The following is a 24,706-nucleotide window of genomic DNA, read 5'->3' as shown; positions in this document are numbered from 1 at the left end:
GCTTTCAAGGTGGCTAGAGATCAAATTTGGACCGAATCTTGTGTATATAAATACGCGTGGTAGCAATATTTAAAAATGGATTAAAATTCAAGGATGTGGCAAACCAGCTTCACGAGCAAAATCTCCCTGGGCAGGAAGCTGGTTCGGCAGGGCTGCAGTCTGCTGTGTCCATATGTACATATAGAATCTTGTACCTCATCAACAGACGAGTCGGTCTTAATGCTTAGAATTGCGATTGGCAGAAATTTGTATAAAGACGAATAAGTTATATTCTTCAGTACGATAGATAGATAGCCCTTCTGTTATTACCGCTCACATATGCATATATGTATATACAATATTATTTCAATGGATATCTCTGAGTCGAGCATGAACGAACGTTTCACTTTTTATTCGTTTGTATATAATTTATTTAGCTGAGATGAAGCCAATTAAGCTATGCCAGCTACATGAACCGCGCCTCGTCTAAGTCGTATGTGCCGATTCGGTCATACGTACGCCCACACGACCATGCCCACGTCACCGAACGCCCAATGTCCAGAGACATCCTTCAACGGGGCGTGCGTGGACATGATTCAATTATAATTGAATTTACACAGCGAGCGTCATCATAACCAGGCGCAGTCCTGCAGCCAGGCTCCCAGCTCGGACACCATTTCAATCTTAAGCACAGCAGAAGAGCTACACACACACACACACACTCGTACACACACACACACATGCACGCATAACATGCAACGCATTGTGGCCGCTTTTGGACAGCTTTTCATTGAATTTTTCACTGGGTGGCGCTTCATTGGCTGACGATGACGACTGACACACGCTAGCGCTTCAATTAATCATCCCACCAGCTCACCAGCCTCCAAGCCCCAGCACGCCCCAAACACCACGCCCCCTACGCACTTCAATGAAATTTTCTGTAAATGTTCTTTATTTTCCCAGTGGTTGTTGTTTAAATTCAAACTGTAAACATAATTGATGGGGTTTTGCTTGCTTTACGGTTTGGCGATTAGTGCCTGAGTCGACTGCGTATTAAGTTTAATTAAATTTGTGCACATGACGCACCCGGCACAACCACAAGGAATTCACCCACACTCACACACACATGCACAGACTCTCGGTGGGATGACTACTTGCATATGTAGACATTTTCTTGTATTTGAAAGCAATTTAGTTGAGTAAACGCTGGCAACTTCATTGAATTTTAATATGCAGCGTGTTTCGTATGCCATTTGAAACATGTCCCCAGTCTGCGCTTCATTTACCCAACCAGTGTCAAAAGACTGACAATTTAACGTACTCAACTTTACTATATATATATATGTATTCCTATATATACATACGTACCTCTACGCAGGGCGACAGTCGCTGCCAGTTACAAAGTTTCACTTGAAGTCTAACAGCGCCACTTGAATACCCTATAAAATCTTGCACTTTAATGTGCATGTTCTCTAGCCTTTGCACAGAATACACTTTTGCTCTACCTCGGATGAAGTCTAAAAGGCGTTTGATAGAGATCTCATAGATCCAACTGAAAATTGATTCCCGGGTAATAGAGTTTAAGAGCACTTCAGAAGAGAAGTCATTTGCAGCCTTGATCGATTTGATCTTGGTTAGATTGAGAGATATATGGACATTTCTTGGAGTATTTCGCAAGCGCTCGCTTGAAAATAACATGTATCTTTATTATGTCTCTTATAAGTTCTGCAGCAGAAATATAAAAGTAATTGTCTCAGAAAAATAACTATATATGCCTTAAATATTACTTTCATTTAATACATTCCAAGAGGCACAACTCTTAAGTTGTCTGATGCTTAGCTAAGTCGGAATACCCGCTCTTAGGGCATAGCAAATGGCTGCTCGGTGTCAATTCTAGCAAAGAGTGTTTGTGTGTGTGTGTGTGTGTGGGCTTGTGTGTGGCAGTTGAGCTTAAACACGTACTTAAAGGAGACATGCATTTATGCAGGCTAAGACACACACACACACGTACGCACATAGCGCGTAGCTAAAGCATGCTAAGTTCGCGTTAAGGTTTCGGTTTCGGTTTCCGTCTCGCTTTCTGTCGGATTGGCCCACGTTGCGTATGTGTATCAATAACGTGACACAAATATAGAAATGCTATCTGTTGAAAACTAAAGAGTGCGTTGTGCCTATCTTAAGTGGCATTAAATGACACTGATTGCCTTTTAAGGCAACCTTTTTGAGATTTCACCAAGTTCTTCACACACAATAATTGTACATATTCCAAATGGCCTGGTTTGCCCAGAGTCCGAACTGCTGCTGGCATGTGTGTTGCCATTGTAAAATCTAAGCTCTGGCATCCAGTCCTGGCGTCGCTTTTGTTGATTTTCCATTTCGGAATTAATAAATGCGGCTAAGAAGCCTTTTGTGTAGCTGCCCCATTCGGTGCTCGTGTCTGCTTTCTCTATCAATCTGCTGCTGCCTTTGGCACTTACCTCCTTTGGATGCACTAAATGTGCGCAGGCGATCCACATCCTCGTCGTCATCGTTCACTCTCAGGTGGTGCATGTTCATTGTGGGCACGTCCAGGAAGGCGTTCGATTTTCTATGCCCTGCAAATTCATGATATTAAATTAATTTCTATCTTTATAAATTGCATTACAATCAACGATTGCAACTTGTTTTACAAGCAAGCGATGCACATTTCTCAACTTGAGATTGCCAGAGTGCAGAAATGTGTAGGTTGTTGCAGATTATAAGGAATTTATTATAAAAGCGTAAAAAGTGTATCATATATCTATAGCATTGTATCTACATGAGATGAGAAGGTATTGGAAACACACTAACGATTATTTGGCATCATTTTAAAGTGAATTTTTTTATCAAGTCGGGAGATTGTCCTTATAATCTGACTACAGTATCATGTTATATGATGGCATAGAAACTTTAAATAAATCCAGCCCTTAATTATGAGCATAATTTACATTTTTTGCCAAGCTTTCAACTATAAAATTGGACGAAAATCTCACAGGTTTATTTAATATTTTATTTAAGGCCACAAGTATAAGCTCTATAGTGGCTTAAAGGAAAGAAAAAGGACCTATTAAGTCTATCGCTAAATAAAATAATTGACTACTCCCTGATTAATGTGTGCTGTTATAATATTAGTCAAACAATTGGTCTATTGTTATCTCATACAATAATGCATAATACTAGATCTATTGTCGGACTTATGCATATTATTACGCGTAATTTTAGTAAGTTTCTCTTTCCAGACAGCTTGCTTATAAGTTTCCACCCAAGATCAATTTCCTAAATAATAATCTATTGACTAATTTATAAACAAGAGTATTTATGCTGCGGCCGCCCGAAAGGCTTTGCTCTTGTTTTTCATTGCCCGGAAATGTCAAGTTTTTCTTTTTACCCATTGAAAGCGGTTTCTTGTTGTTGTTTGCTGCCTGACACAGATTTATATACAAAGGCGTCAAGTGGAGGGGTAGTGGCAAAGGGGGCGTTACCATAAGTACATTCGGTGCTTTATTCAGATTGGTGTGCGCCAAAAGTGGGTCAATGGTTAAGCTTAACGATCGTCCAGTCTGAGTGCGGCGACAGGGCGTTAATTAAATCAACTTTATACGAAAAATCTATTATAAGCATATGCACATCAAGTTTATAAGGCGCTAATGGAACTGTTTTGTCGCTTAAAGTGCTTCGAATATTGTTCATGATTCAGTGCGCCCTTCTCCCGCAGCGCTATAAATAGTCGCTCATAACTAGGAACATTGTCTGTCGCCAGCTCCTGCTGTTGCTGCCGTAAAACGATTTATGGGCCGCCTGCTCAATTTGGCTAGTATCTTGAGCTGCATTAAGGCCGCATTAAATGCGGCCACTTGACTAATTTGTGTGGCAGCACACTTTTTGATTGCCCCGACGGCCATTACAAGGACTCTACTCACCGTGTGGCTGCGGCCGGCGCTGGGAGAGCTTCCGGCGCTGCGGGGGCGTCTCCGTTTCGCTGAGACGCGGCTCGCTGGTGCAATAGGGTCGCGTCTCCTGCAGCGTCGTTTGCTGCTGCTGCTGCTGCGCCTGGGTGCGTCGGCGTACCTGTAAAGAGGCAGAGCAAATCGGTCGGGGGATTAACAGCAAGAAAAACCAGAAAGAACAGCTACCCTCAGTCGATCCAATGTAACTAGCTCAATAGCTATATCGAAGTCGAAAAGTTAGTATTGGATATCTTGAACAAACTTTGCAATTATGAGCTTCACTTTTAAGCCCCATCAAATTTTTTAAATATAAAGAAGTCTTTTGTTGACACTATTTTCCCAAAAAGCTATATAATCTCTTGGAAAGCAAAGGGACATTTTCATTCATCTGATAAAGTTGCCCGATCTACTTCAAGAAAATGTTTATAAATACCTTCTTCTATGCCTTACACTATTCGTGACAAATAATATCTTTTTTGCAAGGCTAGCTGAGCATAAGGTCATCGTGGCGTAATCTTCCGTTTTAGCCCATCAGCCATTGTAACATCAATCAGCTGCAGCTGAGGGACAAAGCAAAAGACCTGGCCATTGCTATACCTAAGGCTATTTCAGAGGCGATCAGCCTTTGATTTATGCACTGCAGCACGCAGCAGAAGAGGAATTAAATTGCAAAATGTCGAACACAAATCAAATTGCATTTGTTTGTCGCCCCAGCCACAGGCCCCCGCTGGCGCACTTTGCATCACTTTAGAATTTATGGACTGCTTCAAGACTTGGCACAGCATCAAGTCGACATTTCGGACTGATTAACACAGACAAACAAGAAATGGGTGCAAAAAAAAAACGCTGAGCTGGCTAGAAGAACGGCAAAATGTCAAGGGCGCACCACCCATTCGGTGGGTTTGTGGCTCTCGAAATGGCAATCAACGTTGCGTTTGTTTCTAATGCACGTCCTGCGGCTAACTAAATCCTGCTGCCTGCGCCGGCAGCGTGTTGACAACACAACGAAAACTCATTTAAACACCTGTCCGTGCACCACCTGTCCCACAGGCAGCCTCATTTGGCAGTGCTAAAGTAGTTGCGGGTTGCAGCTAGTTTTCCGCACAAAACTTTCGCCGACACATGTGAATGTTGGCTCAGAACTTTGTTAGCAGCTTCCGGCTGTGCAGTGCACCACCACCACCCTCAACCTCCTCCAGCTCCTCCAGCACACGCTAATAGCCCGCACCCTTATCCCGGCTCACTTTGTGGCTTTCACACGCTGGGCTAGCCGGATGCGTTGCTTACGTGCTGGCATCAGTCGTCAAGTGTCTGCGGATTTGGGCCACACTGAGAGCTTTGTTGTGGCGTGGGGGCTGACGGGTGGCGGCCATTAGCCAAGTTCTGTGGTGTTTATTTAGTGGCCAATGCCCAGCGCCTTTTTATGGCGCCCACAATTCATGGGCCGCTCGGCAGCTCGGCAGCTCGCGTGACCCGTAATTGCAGCTCTTGTGCCATATTTGCGTGTTACTTCATTTTCGGATTTAATCAAATATTGTTGCAGGGGGTCAACCGTATATATATATACATATATATTTATATCTATATGTGTAGTGTATATAGTTCCTTCTTTGGTGTCACTGCCGGATGCAGCATGTCTTCACTTGCTGGGGTAAAATTAATTACATCCGGCTTTTGTGCCTTTGATCCGGGCCAACTGTCGTTGTACTGGCTGCCCAGGTCCTTGCTCCTTGTCTTCAATTTGTATCTGCTTAATTCCCAATTAGTCCTTGGGGCATTGCGCAGCTGTTAATTTATTTCATTTGTCCAGCATATAAACAACACGAGCTTACAATATGTCGTGCATAGAGTCTATATAAATATGATTGCGTATGCTGCAGGGCTACAATAATATTCCTTTATAAAACGACTAAATAGACCATACTTAAGAAATTAAAGGTTATTTTACAAGTGCGTATTGTGTATCACATTTTTCGGGAAAATCCACCATCGCCTGGCTGGAAAATGTTTAACGAAAGGTTTACTTCCAGTGCGATGGCCCTCCTCTCTCTCTCTCTCTCTCTCTCTCTCTCTCTCTCTCTCTCTCTCTCTCTCTCTCTCTCTCTCTGTCTCTCTCGCTTGCTTTCATTATTTAATATTAATGAATATATGTTTCACTAATTTTGTAGAATCAACAGTCGGAAAATACTAGGAAATACAAATTTTAAGCTTTTTATCCATTCAACTTTAAATTCTTGTCCAAAGCTATTTACAAAAAAAAATTATAAATTCATTCTTAACCTTTTTCCAAAAATTCTACGCCACAGCTGAACAATTTTTGAGAAATTTTATTTTATTTTTAATTTATTTTAAAAAACGGCTTTATGTGGCATTTGTGTTTCTTTGTCAAAGCTTCGGGCTTTTATCAATACTTCGAATTTTGGAAAATAGATGGGCCACAAAGCTCATTATCAAAGATCAACATGAAATGTTGGATGGGTAGATATAAATTTACCCTTTGTCAGAGCTCGCTCAATACCTACTTATACAAGCATACGTAACTGTAGCTTAAATGTTGTTTCGTGGTTTCCACGCGTTTCTGTAAAAGTGTTCCAGCCTTAACGTTTCACTTGCCTATTCGCAAGAGTTACCAGTTGGAATCCTTGGATGGTAGTTCCTTGTTTCACTAAGTAATCAGAAATAAAAGACAACTGCTTTCACCTAGCTCTTATTAAAAACTCCATTTTTGTCTTTATTGAACAATGTATATATATATTTTTGTTAATATATATCGAGTTGCCAGGCTGCTGTCTGCTAATCGTCGAACATGTCCCATTTCGAGCCTGTTGCAAAAACAACATCCTGTCTTAATGCTGATGTTGCGCTTTTAGATGACTTTGCAAGATTCTGTGGGGACTTTTAGCCAAGTACAGAATGTCTTGGTTAAGGCCTCCCACACAGTGGAGGTAACTATAATTAGAGACTACTAATAGTTAAACTAGTTAATCCAGCTACGCAGACTAATTGGTTATCGATATTTCTTTCGCGTGCTTATGGACAATCGATAGTATCGTATTTCAATAATATTGAGAAGCGCATTTTAATTAATAATGCATTATATGATACATTTATCATTAAAATACAAATTTAATGAAAAATTGTCTGCACTCAAATTGAGTTTTATCCCTGTAACCCGCTCAGAGTCCTTCCATTAGGGAATAGCTGTATGCATTACATGCAAATGACTTTTTTGTTGTTGTTTCTGTTTTAGTTGAAATGGGTTTTTGTTGGTGTCCTTGTTGTTGTTGTTGCAGTTGGCATGGTGTGAGCTTAGTTCTGTTTATCCTGATATGACAATCTCGGAGAGCATCGTGTTTTAACTTGTCATTAGTCCGTCTTTGTGTCTGGCATTGGCAGGGCCTTCGCCTTTTATCCGTCTCCTGCTTTTTCCACATTCTCATTAAACTTTGCTGTCTGCGTCGTTTATTGTGAACTTATTATGAAATCGTGAGCTCAAAGTTTTATACGAGCAACAAGAGCAAAAAACCAAACAAAATATAAAATACAAAACTCATTTCGTTTCGGGAGAAGAGCCACGCCCGGCAACAGTGTCGCCCATATGTGGCATGTGTGTGTAGTAGAAAACTTGTTGCAGAGTTTGAGCAACTTTTTGCCACATGCCTCGCAAATTCAACATTTGACATTCTTCAGCTTTAAGCGCGCTGCACATTGCTGCGTAGCTGTTGCGAAAACCACCCGCAGGACACGCAGCAATGACAACGACTCGCGACTCTAGTTTTCGCACTCATCCGGCCGACATTACGCATACGCAGTGTATGCCGCGTCCTCTGACGCATGTGACATGCGATGTTGCTTTTGTGCAGCATCGCAGCAAAAATTGAATTTGGCCCCCGGCACATAATTCAATTCGCACACACACACACACACACACACAGTCAATCAAAATGCAGATGTTGCTGATAATGAAGAGGTGGGACGCTGCCAGCTTAAATGGCACAAAAGTGTTTAATTTGGGGACATATGCAAAGATCTTAAATGGCACGTGGCACGCTTTGGCAGATTGTCAGCGCTGCCCTTCGATTCGGTTAGCTCTGGTATCGGGTTTGTTATGACGTGAAACTGAATGCCCGCCCGACTGCCTGACTGCCTGCCTGCCTGCCTGCCTGTTGGCTGCCTGTCAAGCTGTTGTCCTCTTGTCCTGCTGCCTGCTGGCAACGTCTCCCTTGGGCGCTGTTCCGATTTCACAATCAATGCCAACAACATTTGGCGCCAAATCGATAAACATTTGTGATATGATATCAAAGCACATCTGACCGGCAGGAAGGTTTTGTGAAAGCACATTTCCATTAGAAACTATACTTATGCATGTATCCTTGGAAGGCATAAAATATTAAATGTAAGCATATATATCCTTAGGCTCTGAGCCTGGCGCTAGGCTCAGTTCGTTAGCCAGGTTTTCCAAAAATACATTTTGACTCTTTGCATCTATATTGAAAGCCCTACATGTGATTCTACTTTGATTTCTAGCTACAAAAAAAAAAAAATAAAAACATATAGAGTTATATGCACATGTTCGGCTGATTGAGACAACTATATTTTATCATCAATACAGACGTATTAGTAAGATTAAGGAAATATTGAATGAAAAAAAAGCGGCCTACTGGTAAGGCTATTTTCTGTTGCTGTTGTCAAGCTAGTTTTCGATTATTTGCCAGTCAAGTAAACATATGAGTATATATCAGTTGTGCTCCAGTACACGAGTTTCATAATATCAATTGAGAAAGAGTGAGAGGGGGAGAGAGCGAAACTGGATACATACATTTTATTAAACATTATGAAATTCCTAAAAAACTCTGACCATAACATTGGGGACCCCCGGCTACCAACGGGTTTAATGCAATGCAGTGACTACACGATTTGGCCAAAGGTTCCACTGGGCCCGGTGCTCAGCGTGATCCAGCGAGAGCACGATGGCGTTGAGGTGAAGGTGCTGACCGAGCTGCTTATACTGGACGAGGCGTACAGGGGCTACTTCAATGAGTGGCTCAAAGAGCTGGGACTGCAGCGCATGGCCGCCGAGAAGCTGTGGCCATTGACGCGCGACTTTTCCATAAAATCGGATGTCGCCTGCCGGAGGCCACTGCCGCGCTGCGTGGATGCTGACGATGTGATCATTAACAAGTACCAATTGCACTATCAGATCATATTGGGCTCCAATCTGGCCATGAATCGTGGCATTAGCGGCATACGTGCTAATCTGTTGGCCTTTCGCCGCGAGTTCAACAAACTGGATCTAACCGAGCAGACGCCCTTTATACTGGGCGATGCATTCCACAAGCCCATCAAGTTCTTCGCGGAACTGGCGGACGAGCTGTTCAACTATTTCTATAGTCATTATCTGAAGCTGGATTGTGGTGCGCGCCATTTGGATCCGAGCGATTTGCAGTCGCTGGAGAACTACCAGAAGATGCTGGTACCGTGCGAGGAGTTCGAGGAGTATCTGGTGTATAATCTCAGCTACTGTCACTGCCTGCGTCCGACGCAGCCCTGTCCCGAGCACGTCAAGCCCCAGCAAAAGTCGATGGAAATCCAAGATGCTCAACGTCACGCCCTGCTGAGTCGCTGCCGACAGCGTCTGTCTAAGATGACGAGAAAAACTGAAGAATCCATTAACGTTATCCAACAGTCCTTGCTCAATAGCGTCGATCTGGAACATGAGCTGCGCATGAACCAGCTGACCACTCGGCTCGCACAGTTGCGCGAAGGCCACTCGGTCCGGAATTTGGGGCACGAGCGTAATCTCGTCCAGCAAATGATATACGCTCTGAGCCCCTCCCTGATGCCGACCACATTCCATCCACAGACATTCTCACCACCTACCTTAAATCCCTCGCATCCCACGCTTCCCTAACATACCTATCCTTTCGCCAGTTACCAGCAAATCCAACAAGTTGATATCGTGCTCGGAACCCGCCCAAAATGGAATTTAATAAATCTGCAAACTACAAATTACAAACTGTAAATTACCGACCCCCAATAAATATGCACCCCCATGGCATGCTCAAAGTAAAATACAGCGCAATAACAAATTTGCATGTAAATACAACAATGAACTTTCCCACTTTCCGGCACGCAATATCGAGCCAGAGGGGGCGTGGCCGACTGCACCATTTGAGCCCCCAACCAGCCAAATCCGATTTGCAGCAAGCTGCACGAATGGGTCCAGTGAACTGGCAGCAGCAGCTCAAGTGCCATCGAGTGTGGTGGAGTGGGGTGCGCCTTGAGGCAGGAGCAGCTGTTAAGCTGCGAGTATATCAAATTTCACTTAAACCCGTGCTGTGCAGTTGTTTATAAAGCAATTTGGAAAGCAACAGCGAATGGCAGACGGCACAAGCTAGAGATGATCGCGTGCCAAGCAGCTATATGTTTAGATTGCGCGCGTATTATATCATAATTTTCACATAAGCATCGTGTCAGGATTCAGAAAAAAAAATCCGTCCTTCCGTCCGCCCCTTCGTCTGTCCTTTTCTAAAAATGCGTCGATCTTAGAGCTAATGGTAGTTAGAGACTTGAAACATAGGACTCGTAGTGCCTGCGCATCTAAAGTTGGCTCCCGAACATTGATAACTTGCCCTGTTTGCGAGCAATCGATAAAAATCGTTATCACGTTGTTTTGCACAAATCTCTTAGTCTTAAAGAGCTAGAGTCATACGTCTGTCTGTATATACATCTGCCCGAACACGCGTCAAGCTGGGATCAATCAATTAATCACTTTCGAAAGATGTATCCTCCTAAGTACACGAAAAGGTCGCGTTTATTTTACTATTCATAACCTAGTCCGTTGCAAGTAAGTCTTTGTAAATAGTTATCGATAACCTGTTTTTTGGCTTGCCTTCCAGCTTATAAGAGATATAGACGTATAGTATACAAAGATTCAGAATATTCCATTTTCTGAATGGGAGGTACTTCTCCTAAACCTGAGATATAACATTTTTGGAGACACCGTTTTGGGACTTGGTAATTACACGCATTTGATTTAATATAGATCGGACAATAATCACCGAAATTAATCAGTTACTCCGCAAAGAGATTAAAATACTTGTGAAGCCAGCTCTCAAGGTTGGGTTCAGGGCATCGCATGGTCGAAAACTCCCGACTAGAGCACTCTACCTTGTTAAGTTTTCTGGTGCATGCTATAAAAAGTCGTGACACGCCGATCGCTAATTCACGGGCACATCGCAAAGCTCTACTAAATGTGCTCAACTACAAGTGAATGAAACAAGCAATCAATTAGCTAAGCAAACTAAATAGCTAGTTAATTAATGGGCGCCCGGCCGACAAATTGAAATAAATAGTTTACTCACCGATCTGGCGCCCGAGGTGATGCGTGCGCTTTGGGAGCGGGTGGCGGGCCGGCGGCGTCTGTAGCCGGGCGTGCCGCCCTCGGGCGTGGCACTGCCCGAGGGCATATTCTGGATAACCGTCTCGATGCTGCCCCCCGTGGCACAGATCGAGGCGCTGCGCGTCTTCTTCTGCATGCGATGATGCATGGGCGAAATGTCGTCCACCATTTTGCCAGCAATTGCGACTGAATGTGGCTTATGACTGTGGTGCTTCTTGTGGTTGTTGTTGTTGTTGTGGTGGTGTTTCGTATACTTAAGAACTGGGTGCACAATGCATTTGGTGCTCTTGTTGCTGCTGCCGTTGTGATGGTTGCACTTGCGAGTGCATAATTCGCATTAACTGCAAATAAACAAATAGAGAAGCGAGCAAAGAATGTGAAAAATGAAAGAAACCAAATAACATTCAAAATGAAAATATTTTTCATATATTCGCATGGCCGTGTTTTATAAATAAAACCATCCGAATGAAAGCAAATCTGAAATCAAAAACAAAAAAAAAATGCCGACAAAGCAAATTTGGCCAAGTGAAAAACTAAGTAAAATGTGTAACAACATGCAGCATAATTTGCTGTGTGATTTTTCATTTCACTTTTTATTTTGGCTTTAAACATAGATTTACGTGCGTCTCTTGTTTTTTCTTTTATTTCCCCACTAGAATATTATTTTTAGACCGTTTCACGCTTTTCATCTGTCCCACAAAACTGGGTCACAGTCCGAAGCAGCGCGTGGAAAATCACACATCCGCCGGGTGGGGGGAGGTGCAGGGTGCGCGGGTTGGTCAGCTGCATTATTTGGATACCGATTATGCATAAATAAAAAAAAAAAAACATTGCGGCTTATGCAACATGCATATCAATAAAATAAGCAGGTATTAAACTATGTATAAAATTAATGGACATTCCATTAATATCTGTTGTCATTAATGCGAGGCACATCGCATAGGAGTCTCTTGTATGATCTTGAGTAGCTAAAAATCTATTAAAGTTAAATGTTTACCAACAATAATAATGATAATATTTAGTAATAATAATAATCATAATTGGGCAACCAACCTGGGTGGGCATCTGATTCTAATGAAATAATTCAACTTGAATAAACAAATTCATACATTTATTGAAATCAAAGTAAATGGAGACATAAATTGCATAGATTTTAATGGTATCTGCACCGCTGAAATATAGTTGCTGGTTTGAGTTGACGTCATAATAAATCCATATACAAATTGCATAGATTTTAATGCGATTTGAACCGGCTAACGACAGCTTGCTGGTTCGACTTGAAATTAAAAAAAGTCGAAATTTGTGCTTAAAGAGGTTAGCTACAATCTTGGATTGCAGCCTTGATTTATATTGAGGGAAAGCTGAATTGCATGCTCATTCCATTCTTCCATTCTAAATTCCCTAAAAGATTGAATTCCTTTATTTTCGCTTTATATTATAAATGCCTTCACTCTAAGCATTTAAATTCTTGTTCTTCCAGTAAATATTCATTTCATATTGGGCATTTACTAGGTAGAGCAACACATTTGATTTGCTAATCGAGCTTCCACGCTGTAGTCCAAGCACTTGAGAACTCAATTCACAAGCACACCATCTGATGTGTGTGTGTGTGTGTGTGTGTGTGTGTGTGTGTGTGAGTGTGTGTGTGTGCTTTCATGTGGTTGGTTGCGAGTGCTTTGAGTGTGTCTGTCGTTTAATCATGTACGTTTTCTTTATTTTTCCTGCTAAAAATACATTTTTCTTTGGATATGTTTTGCTTTCCTTTGCTCTAGTGTTGTTTTTCTTGCATCACCGCCGTGCCTCGAGAGAACGGAACTTTCTCGTTGCTCTAAACATTTCACAATTAATGATGTAAATAAAACAAAAAAGAAAGAGAACCTAAGAAATTGCCTTTTTATCGAGGGCGCGTTGATCTGGAATGCATCAGTTGCAACCAGGCAGCAGCTACAAACAACTTGATGCAGCTTTGCGGTGCAAACTAATCTTGTGCTGAGGAGTTCCGAGCACTTCTCTAAGTCCTGCAGCTTAATTTGCACTAATTGCCATTTGCAGGTCCAAAGTGGCTGAGATGAAATCCATTTCTTGGCCAGCTTTAAGCCAATTACCCAGGCCTAAAACTGAAATACAACCAAATTGAATTTATTAGTATACCCTGGAGGGATTTAATACACAGGCACAATGGCGCCGGGGCATGTTGATGTTGATGCCCTCAAGTCCTGAGCATCAGCAATCAAAATATATCTGTAATCTGTTTAGGCTTGCACTACTTAGATATGCATCATAAGCTGCCGGCACTGTATCCTTGTTTGCCATCGCTCTCGTCTCTGTCCCGCCCCGCCTGCATCTGCCCTGCGGCCCGGACCTGGTGCCTGCATAATCGAATTACGCTTCAAAGTCTGTGGGCCCCCAGGACCCATGGACACCGCCAGGCGCCGCTGGCCATCCACTGCTTGTTCCTCTGCCGAGTGCAATTTGGGGCATGACCAGCTGCTGCAAGGCGCTGCCAACCAAAGCTGTCGCGGGCAGACAGTTTAACGAGCTGACAGCTTCAGAAGCTGTTCATTTCCCGAGCGAGGGCTGCACACATTTTGTTTTATATTCCGTTTTTTTTTTTACGGGGATTGTCACAAATACTAAAGGGAGGGGGGGAGGGAGGAGCTGCTATAGGTTATCTCCATCTGCTTCATCTTTTCTACAGAATAAGAAATTCATTCTTAAGTAACATTTGCTTAGGTTTTCTGATCATTAAACCATTTTTAGGTCTTTAATATGGCATTGTATTGAATATATATACCAAAAAAGAAGAAGCTATACCTCCACGCTCTGCACTGAGGCAACATATCGATATTTATCGATTTTGCCTTGTTTGGAATATATATACATCATGGCTGAAGATGGCAACTTCTACCTGTAATACACAGACTCCTTGGAGATATTTCCATCCACCTTTTGCTGAACTTCTTGGGGACACAATGCAAAGTCAAGGACCTGGCTGCTTGGCTGCTTTTGTTTCTTCTGCTTTTTTGCTTTCTGTTTCTTGCAACGTTTTGCAGTAATTAACTTTTTTTGAATGATTAAAACGTAAATAATTAAAAGTGCGCGTTTATTTGCGCTGACTTTCTGCCAGCTGGCAGCACCTGGAGGAGGCCAAGAAGCCACTGTAAAGCTGCTCAGCATAAGCAGCAGCTCGGAACACACACGAACACACACGCACACTCACACACAATACACAAAGGCCAAGTGGGTAAATAATGCAGAAAAAGTTCATGCCTGGCCCACGCTGCGTATGCTTAATACAATACAGAGGGAACTCTTTAAACTTGGCCCAAAACTTGGGGCCTGCACGATAAGCGCAAGCAGGCGAAAAAGGTTTATATTCTCGAGGCGTTGTCATTGTTGTGAGTTCACGCTTGATTTGCCACGTACCGAAAATCCACATAAACGAGAAACCAGCGATGCATCGCCAGCAAAAGGGATACCATGGAGCTCGGAACCTGGGTCAGCAGCTGAAGCCACTCGCTCGTGCATAAAGCTGTTGCAGATGAGGTCTTGTTTGCATTCGAATCATGCCACAGGCCCAGAAACGACAGCAGGGTCGTCAGCTAGATAAAGGGGGCGGGCCCGAGCCCGCCTCTAATTGCCCGACAATGTCCGCTGACTAGCCTTGATTGGCCTCGACAGACGCTGCATGTGTGCGTGTGTGTGTGTGTGCGTGTGTGTGTGTGTTGGGAGGTTTTCAGCCTTGCCTTTGGCACACAACTGGAGCTTTTATGGTGCCACATGGTGCGTTTTCGGCTTGTTATGAAACTTTATTTTTTTTGGCACAATTTTTATCTAAAACAAAAGTCGACAACAGACACAAAAATTGTGGCGGTCTATTAACATAAATTTGATGCCAACTCAAATATTTGGCCACATATTGGTTAATCAGCGCACCTACCAGAGGGGGCTGGAAGAGGGGAGGGGGTGGGGGCAACAGCCCATTGAAGCGGCAGCTGCCAACACATCCACAACGATGCACACTCATGTATATGCTGACAGCTGGGCCCGATTCCCAGCAACTCAAAGCTATCAGCAATACACACTGACACACGCACACACACACGCAAACAAAGTGCGTGGGGGGTGTTTTTTTATCATTGAGATAAACCTGACAAAAGCCGATAAGTGTCGCACGATATCGTGTGGTCTTCTCATGCCAAATGACGTGCTGCAGACAAACAGCGTGTTTGCCGTGAGGCATGAGCTGAGCCTGTGACACCTGTCATCTGCTGTCCTTCTACTAAATGGAGAAACAAGACATAACAAGTCAAGCGAAAATAAAAAGCTAGACTAAGGCTTGGGTGTCAAGCTCTTAAGAGCCAGACAGGTTTTGCATAAAAGCTAACTCATGACGTTGGCGCCCAAGCGGGAACCATTTCTTTGCTTAATTGCGTCAGCCTGACTAAATGATTTAGTATCTATTAATAGTAGTAGCGATAGAAGAAGAGTGATTGTTATAGGGTTAACTTTGTTAACTTTGCTTAAATGATATATAGTAGCATATGCATGTTATACACAGTTTAACAGGCTTTTAGAGTACAGTTTGGTTAACATAAGCGAAAGCCGTTAATATTTAACAGACTTTAAGTTGGCGCCCGAGCAGGGACTAATAGATTTAGAAAAGCAACGAGTGCTAAAGGGAAACCCTTGAGTAGCATATTGAGGAAATACGCAGGTTAAAAGCCTTTCAAAGTTCAGTTTCGTCAAGCATGCTGTTAAGATTTAACAGACTTGCAAATGGCGCCCGAGCAGAGACTATCTGTTAAATGACTAGCATATATGAAAGAAGAATTGTTAAGCATGTATAACATGCTTCGATTTTCCCTCATAATTGGCGCTCGAACAGGAATCAGAAGCAGCACTTTAGAGTTGAGCCTTTGCTTAAAACAACTTCAATTAACTGAGAGTGCATGTTATTTTCTTAATATGCTAGCCTTACCATGTCAATGAGGTAGGTAAGTGTATATATATTGAACATCCTTAGCTCAAGGGATTCTCTCGCTCAAATTAATAATGTTCTGTAGGTGCTCCGCACAGGACTCTGCAGTTGCGTGTGCCGCGAACAACTTAGTTCAATGTTCTTATGCCTGAACTGTTGCTGTTGTGGAGGGGCGTTTGTCGTTTGTTTTCATGGCCACGCATACACACACACACACACCTGTACGCACACGCACCTGTTGCATGCAGGCGATAAAATTAATTTCAATGCCCAGAGAAAAGGGGCACAACGAAGACACGCGCGCACACACACACACACACAGAAACACACACACACAGCAGGCAACATGTGGCATTGTTACAAAGGTCAGAACGTTGTTCAGATGCCTTTTCCGGCAAACCCCCCTTTCCCTACCCCTACTTCCTCCAACCCTTCGCTTAACCAACCCTCGCAACGCCTTTTGTTGTGTCTCTTGTATTTGCTGTCTATTCTTGTAGTTCTTTGTTGTAGTTCTTGTTGTAAGCTTTTCAATGATATTTTTGTGCCTTAACATGCTTATTAACATTATCGTTAGAGCTCTTCGTTAGCGGTTTGTTGCGAGCAGCTGCGGCAGGAAAAACAAACTTTATTACTCATACGCCGCGTTGCCAGCCGGCCACAAGTTGTTTTTGTTTGTGTCATCAACATTAAATTGACGCTTGCTGTGATTTTTTTTTTGCCTCGACGAAAACAAATTTTATTGTTGGCCAAATAAATTTCCATGCATTTAGTTTTGACAAGCCGCGCGTCGTGTGAGAATTTGTATAATTACAAATGAAAATATTTAGAAATAAAAGCAACAACAACAACTGAAGCTGAATGGCACGCGGCATATATACATTAATATTTTGATATATAAATATATATAGAATTATGCGCCTATTCGATGATCTTTTGTGACATAATCACACATGTTTCGATTCGCAAGAGTTGACTTCTCAAGCCAGCGGTCAAAAAGAGCATCAGCTAAACGCTGGAAGCGTGTAGAACTTTTGGGAAATTTGTTTGGTTCATAATGCCAACATGTGGGCGTGTATTTTGTCTGCGCATTGAGTCATATTATACAAGTATATAGCTATAAATAAAAACTCTATTGATAACAGGGAAATACCAGACGCTTAATGGGACAACAGCTTGATCTGTCTTCTGAGTTCTTGACAGCGCAACATCAGCGCGACTTTTGTTCAGGTAATGTTAGCAGGTGCAAATAAGACAAAGTGCAAAGTGCATAGCACAAGGCTTTTGCAGATGTCTATAAGAAGCCAAGCCAATTGCTAGTTTTACTGTGCTTCTACCATATTAATAAATATGTACAGCTTCTATAAAACTAATCGGCCGATAAATACTGTAGAATCTTTTTCGAATATTACAGGGTATTCATATAGCGCATTGTCAACTCAAAGTCAACTGTTTTTCTGTGCTTGCACACAGTACTCGAGCTGCCCACAAATTTGCCCATTCAAATTAGAAAGTGCTTTAGTAAAACAATTTTGATTAAATTAAGCTCGGGTTACTTTCGGCTTTATTCAGTTACATAAATGTTCGATAAATCGATGCGGCCAAAGGAGACTGGGCTAAATGTTATTTTTGTCAAAGATTTTCCAAAACGTTGCACAAATCGACGAGCCACAAAGCGACAACAACAACAACAACGGCAACCAGCTCGTTGGGGCGCAAATTGGCGTCTGCTTAGTTTAAAGTTAACGTCTTTTATGTTGATTATGACACATGTAGGTGGATCCAACCCCCCTCCCCCCTCTCTATCTCACGCTCCTGAGTCCTGGTTTTGCATATTTTAAGGTGTCTTCTTTGGGGCACTCGCAAAAAACTGTCGACAGGACTCGTGTGGGGCTCAGTTTTATTTTCAATTTGGCTGCCGGCGCGCGCAGATGTTTACACAAAAATTCACTTCATTTAGTTTTTGACAGCAGCTCCCGCGCCCAACCCTCCCCCCCCCCCCCCCCCCCTCCCTGAATGCCAGGCGATCAGCCCCGAAACGCATATCCTTTGTGAAATCTGTGTTAATGTGCGTATGTCATAATTAACTTGAGCACAAAATAAATTGGAAATTTTTCTGCGAGCCAAGTTTATTGCCCCCTAATTGTGTGCGTGTGCGTGTGTGTGTGTGTGTGTGTGTGTGCCTGACAGGCTGTGTTTACGAGTGTGTTTATCTAACTTCCTCGCATACAAGCATATTCCCTGGCTTTGTCGAGCATATGTTGAGAGTCCTTCGCTGCGTTTGACTTCACACACTTGGCAGACTCTCGTCTCTGTGTGTGTGGGTGTGCGTGTGTGTACACACACTCGCCTTGTATTTGCTTGCTTCGTGCGCTCCTCAGCACCTTCACCTTATTTTATGCATTCAGAATTTTTCCAGCTTGTGAATTTAATCATGATTTCATTTACCAGAATCGATCAATTGTGTCTATTTTAATATCTATTTATTCATTGTATACATTACATATACAACTGGTAAGCTCTGTAATCGCCCTTCTATGCGATTTTCATCAGTTTACGTATTTCTTGTAATGTTCTTCCAATAGTTATTTCAGTTTATTGTCAATTAAGGTTGGCTGATTGATTTAATGCTACATATTACCATTTGTGTAAATCATTCTATGTGGTTTCACACTTAGGTAATGCGATAAATGCGATTCTTTCTTTCGCTAACTCTCCTCTCTTTCTCTCTCTCTCTCTCTCTCTCTCTCGCTCTCTTACTCTCTCTCTCTATCTTTCTCGCACTCCCATTCTCTTCCCCTTGTCCATCTCTATCTCTTTCTATCGAACTGTTCCTTTTCTCACGCCCTTTCTTTCGCCCTTTCCAACACTATCTTTCTATCGATTGCGCCTTTCTATGCGATTTTCATGAATTTAAATAACATTAATTTATTATTTATTTTCTTACTTTCTACAGCTCTTGATAGGCACAGAATAGGCAAACAATCGATTAAAATGCGCCAAGAAGCAGCAGAGTTAAAGTCCAACACTAGACGGAGCTGGAGCGACGGCTTACATCCTGAGTTTGCGGGGTAAGTACCGCCAGATCGGGCTACAGGTCATCTGCTAGTCGACTCTCACACTTTTCGATTACACAAATCCCTAAATTCCTTTGTATTGTATCCGTCGTGCTCTAGCCTTGATTTCCTTTGATCTTTTGATTGCATTGTGAGAGGCGCTGAAAATTCCCTTTAAATGGACCTCGCATATGTTTTCCAATTTCCATTCCTGAGCAGGGCTGACTGCCCGTTGAAATGCTTTATCGATTAAAGGGATTAGTTGTTGTCAGTTGTTTGTGAAGCGCCTTTTGCACAGTTTTTTACTATGATCAACCGCTAAGCCGCGTGGGAACTGGCAGCCCGTTCCAATTATGCGCTGCGCAGCTCAGCTAAGGCTGAGCCGTAGGACTAATGGAAAATGGGGAAAAGCCTAAAGCAATGCGCAGCGACCATTAGGCGCCTGTGAAAATTATTAAAAAAGAAGCATGGCAAATGGCCAGAAAGTTGAGCTGCGTAAATAAATGCATGTCGGACCATATACTATATCTTATTTATTTTTCGTTTTATGCCAATGTAGTTCTCATATATGTAGGAAAGTGCAGCACATTGGTAATCTATCTGTGTGTGTGTGGCAAAGATTTTTGCATGTTTGCTGTGGACTTTTACAATGATGCGAACAAAGTGTCCTGCCAAGTGTCCTGCCGCATCCTTGCCTGCCGTGGTTGTCTAAACATTTGGTTAGTTTTTCCCCATTTTGTGTTTTTTTTATTTTTTTAAGTAACTGTGCAGCGGAAATTGTTGTAAGTCTACGCCTCAGTCACGTTTCTTGCCACGTCGAGGGCTTGCCACTTGAAGCACACACACTCACGCACACAGCTCACACCCATCAGACACACACACACACACACACACATACACGCAGGGCAAACATAGTTCAAAGTGAAGCTACGGAACTTGTCATACACGAAATGTGGCCACGCCCAGGCAGCGGGCACTATGGAGTCCTGGGGAGTTGTATGAAGGAAGGGTGGCCGAAGAGGTGGGATGGAGGCGGGGGGATTGAGCAGGACATACAGGCGTCTGGCAGGCAGTGTCAACTACAATGACAATAATAAACGAGAAAAAACGTGTCACTCTAAAGTCCTTCCAGCTACGAGATACTCTTTTTAAGGTGGAAAAAGATTATGTTCCGCAATCTGATCTATGTGTCATAATCTAAGGCAGTTCCTCTAAAACTGAGACATTAAGACTCTAGAATCTGGGATCTTAAGCATATAGGTTTTAGAGTTGTAGCAAACCTGAAAACTGATTACATTTGCGGCTTATAAGATCATAATCAAGGTCAAGCCAAACCCTAAAGTGACTTTTCACATGTATTCACATTTATTATTTATATGCCCAGATTTAAGTGCCTATCTGCAGATTCTTCGTTTGTTTGTGTGGACAGAAAGAATAGCTAATACGCCCCATTTCAATTTGAAAATATAGTATGAAAAGCACTTTTGAAGGCGGTAGCTGCATTTCGGCAAAACACAAACAATGCCGCGAACCAGATGGCAGAGCCAGCTCTCCAGCTCTGAAGCTCGCAGAGCCCATAACAAACCCAGCTCATGCTCATCCTCGCTCTGTCTGTCTCCCCCTCGCTCCCCCCTCTCTGCCAGTGGCATGTGGCAAGTGGTAAATGCGTTGGCAGCAACAGCAGCAGCAGCAGCAGTGGCTTTTAGTGGGCCCTCAACTCGTCTGCCTGCAACTACAACATGTGGCAACAGCCGATACCAGGTACTAAACCTTTTGGCCAGACTTAAGCGTTTTATACCTGGTGCTGGTGCTGCTGCTGCCGCTGTTTTGAGGCAGCTTTTAATTGAATTTACAATTTTTGGACGAGGCGCTGAAGCGTGCCCAAAGGCCCAAGCGTAAAATTAAATTTAATTTTGCGCTGAGAATTTCTTTTGGCTTCAGCTAAAGCTGTTTCTGTGGAGGGGGGCCATGCAAATGGAATTAGTTCGGCAAATTTGATTAGACATAAAAGCAATGCAACTCCACACAACGCACTCGGCTCCTCCCGGCTCGGGGGAGTGGGTTAGTGTGTGGGCGTGGCTGTGGCTGCGGCCAGCTCCGAGTCGCGTGCCAATCGCCATTTTAGTTTAATTGGCAAACAGCCCGCAAAGCAATTGCCAAAGCGAATGTGCCTCAAATGACGCAGTGCAGCAGTTGGGCCCACTTCCTCCTATTGTTGTTGTCGTTGTTGTTGTTCTTGTTGTTGTTGTTGTTGTGATTGGATTTTGTAATTGTGGTGTCAACGTGCGGCAATCCGAGCGGTTGACTGACTGACTTTGATTATGGCCGAGCGCACTTCCCCGGGGATTTGTTTGTCTAACGTTTTATTTGCCATGCAAGTTGCCCGAAGTCCTTATTTTTTATTTCATTTAATGGTGGAAATCAGCTGGAAAATTAGTGAGAGAAAAACACTTTTCGATCGAACTAGATAGCGGGATATATAATTAACATTAAGTCGAAGCACTTAAAATTAACATGTCTGTGCTCAAGTGCAGCTGTTAAGTTCGATTTATGTAATAGAACAGCTTAAAATGAGCCTTTTGGGAATTTAACATAACAGACACAATGATCACTTAACAGCGGCTGATAACATTATATATATATGTTAACTACAAGACGAGATCTCATGCTGTTAGCCGTTAAACATATCATTTAATAGGACTAACTGTTTGGCTGTTTGGGAAAACAATAATAATTGATAATAACATGATCCAATTAACAGTGCTCACAGCTAAAGAAGCCAAAGCATTCCTTAAGGTTATTCGTGGACAACTTCCATTTCTGTTACTACTACTACTTAGCAGCGTTTGGCACTGTTAAGTCGACTGCTGTTAGAGGCACATAACAGTGTTTATTTATAACAGCTAAAAGAGAGCTTTAATATTAAACATTAACATGATAAGAATCAGACAGATAAAAGTGTTTAAAGCTTTTAACACATAAATCACTTAACATAATAGACACATTAATCACTTAGCAGCAGCTAATAACATTTGTTTTAACAGTACAAGATGGGAAATCAAAATGAGTATAACATTAATAGAATAACGTGCAGAAGGAGTTAAGTTTTCATTACAGCGAGCCTTAACATGATGTTAAACAAATTTAACATGTCATTACTGTAACTAGGCTTATGTAAATATAAACTTTTGCAGAGCAGCCTTTACTCATGGTGCACAAATCCAATTGAATTCCCCAGCCCAGTCTATAAATCGTCTTGAATTTGTTGGCACTAAAATTTCTTACGCCTCAACACTTCGGTATGTTTGACTAGCCTCAACCTGTAACTTGTGCTTTTTTTAGAGTTTTTCCTTTTTGGCTTTAAAAATGTATTAAAATTGATTGCAATTGAGGCAGTTTCTGCTGCCTTTGAAGCTGTCAAGTGGTTTATGGCACCCGAAGGAATGTGAAATGTGTTTTACAACAGAAATAATCATTGCAAAATGTATTTATTTACTTGGCATTCAATGCTCGGCCGGGGCGTAAAACAAACGACGGCAACTGGGTCGCTTCAAAGAGTGCAATAAACTGGCCTGTCAATGTCCTGGAATATTTAATGCCAACCCGCCTCCCGCCCCCTTCGACAGGCCGCCGGTCCGCAGCGACGTCTTGATAAGTTTCCCAAAGGGGCGGCCAACGTTGCGTATGAGCGATTTTGTTCCCTCATTTATTGGTTGAATTTTTCGCTCCCTTTTTGCGAGTGCGTACGAAATGCATGCCAGGACTCGGGCGCCTGATTATCCCAAATCGTCAGCAAGTGAATTTGGGCGGAAAACAGTTTAAGCGCCGGATAACCAGCCGGGGGAAAAGCGTGGAAAAGCAAACAAATCAAAGTACAAAAAAATCGCTTTAACCATGTAAACAAAACAAAGAAAAAGCCCTCAAGAACCAAAAAAAAAAAAAAAAAACAATTTTTGTGGGCGACATTTTGTTAAGTTATTTAATTAAGCAAAAATAAAAAACCAACCTGCTTTTCAGGCCCCCCTCGTCTAGGGGCTGGCGGGGATTTCGGGCTGCCTCACCAAATAAACGTGGCCGTTTCTTGGTCAATTTCCATGGAAAATAAAATCAACAACAACAACAGTAAAAAAAAAAAGGGAAGTTAATGTGCTCGCGGGGCCGGTTAATATGCGGCTTTATGTATTTGATCGATAAATTGTATCAGCACACACACACACGCACACACACACGCGCACACACCGAAACACTTGGCTTGTATACATAAATTTATGCACTTTTTGTATTTTGATTTATATTTAGCAAAATTTTGCGCGCTGTTTTTTCCACTCGAACCTCCAAATTAATAAACGAAAAATTATACTCAACATATGCATATGAATAACTGTTTGAGAGCTTTTTACGCAAACTTTATTTGCAGTTTTTTTTTAAATTGTTTTCGAGTGAGATTCAAAAATTGTGTTTTTCGTACCGTTTGGCGCGAAAAGTCAATGTCCCGTTTGAATGTTCCGAATTCCGCGTTCGCGTCCGTTTCGTGCAAGCGCCGTCGTGCGTTTGAGCTGAGTTGCCTGTCGCCTTCGCAGTTGTTCGCAACATGTTTGAACTGGATGTTTGATGACGACAACAACACACACCAAAATAAAAGCTCTCTATGCATTTGGCGCTCGTGCACGTCATCGTTAAAAGCCAAAGCTTTTGGTGCGCTGTGTGTTTGCCTTTGCTCTTTGGCATTATTATGATTTCTTTGTTTGCTTTGCCGCTGTTTGGCTATTGCTTTGTTAGTGCTGCCGCTGCAGCTGCCTCTGCTGACGCTGCAGTCGTCGCTATTATTGCGGCTGCTGTTGTTGTTGCTTTTGCTGTTAGTTGTGCTGTTGTTGCTGCTGTTACTTATGCCTTTGTTATAGTTTCTGCTGACGTCGCTGCTGGCTCTGTTATTTTTATTGTTGCTGCAGTTGTTAGCACTGTTGTTGTTGTTGCTGTTGCTGCTGCTGCTGCTGCTGCCTTTTGTCTGCCTCGACGACTGCAACTTTTACAGCTGCTCCGACATTTGTCTTTTTGTCGCTGCGACTGTTTCTGCCGTTATGCCATGTGCAGCTTTGTTGCTTCTATTTTCATTTTGATTTTCCTTTCTCTTTTTTTTTTTGGCTTTTTGCCTTTTGCTGGCCTGCTTATGAGCCAAAAACGCTGACAGGCATTTATTATTTATTTATTTATATATGTTCGCATTCTTTTCACATTTTATTAGCTGCTGCTTCTGCTGGGATTAACCGTTGCTCATATCGTTTCACTCCTTTTGATAGCTGTGATATGTGCGTGTGTGTGTGTGTGT

General features: G+C 42.5%; 2 protein-coding genes across 3 annotated transcripts in view; one reads left to right on the top strand and one right to left on the bottom strand.

Moving 5' to 3' along the window:
- LOC115757984 (GTP-binding protein RAD) overlaps nt 1-23,665 on the bottom strand; it is a 45,248-nt gene extending 21,583 nt beyond the window's left edge. Inside the window, exons 1-4 of one of the 2 annotated variants that reach the window (XM_030698477.1) lie at nt 23,387-23,665; nt 11,309-11,687; nt 3,918-4,065; nt 2,457-2,573 (exon numbers count right to left, since the gene is read on the bottom strand). In XM_030698477.1, the coding sequence (XP_030554337.1) occupies nt 2,457-2,573; nt 3,918-4,065; nt 11,309-11,515 (472 nt within the window). In that variant the 5' untranslated portion in view covers nt 11,516-11,687; nt 23,387-23,665. The remainder of the gene's footprint in view (nt 1-2,456; nt 2,574-3,917; nt 4,066-11,308; nt 11,688-23,386) is intronic. The other variant, XM_030698485.1, reaches the window with a different exon arrangement.
- On the top strand, nt 8,678-10,016 carry LOC115757999. The gene has a single exon (XM_030698497.1). It carries the CDS (start codon nt 8,779-8,781, stop codon nt 9,853-9,855), a length of 1,077 nt encoding a protein of 358 aa, XP_030554357.1. The 5' UTR covers nt 8,678-8,778; the 3' UTR covers nt 9,856-10,016.
- Nucleotides 23,666-24,706: the final 1,041 nt, after the last annotated feature.

The sequence above is a fragment of the Drosophila novamexicana genome, unplaced genomic scaffold, assembly GCF_003285875.2.
Source record: "Drosophila novamexicana strain 15010-1031.04,08,12 unplaced genomic scaffold, DnovRS2.1 tig00000008-arrow-pilon, whole genome shotgun sequence".
Taxonomy (NCBI): domain Eukaryota; kingdom Metazoa; phylum Arthropoda; class Insecta; order Diptera; family Drosophilidae; genus Drosophila; species Drosophila novamexicana.
Note: the sequence above shows the minus strand (reverse complement) of the source record. Positions and strands in the feature narration are given on the sequence as shown.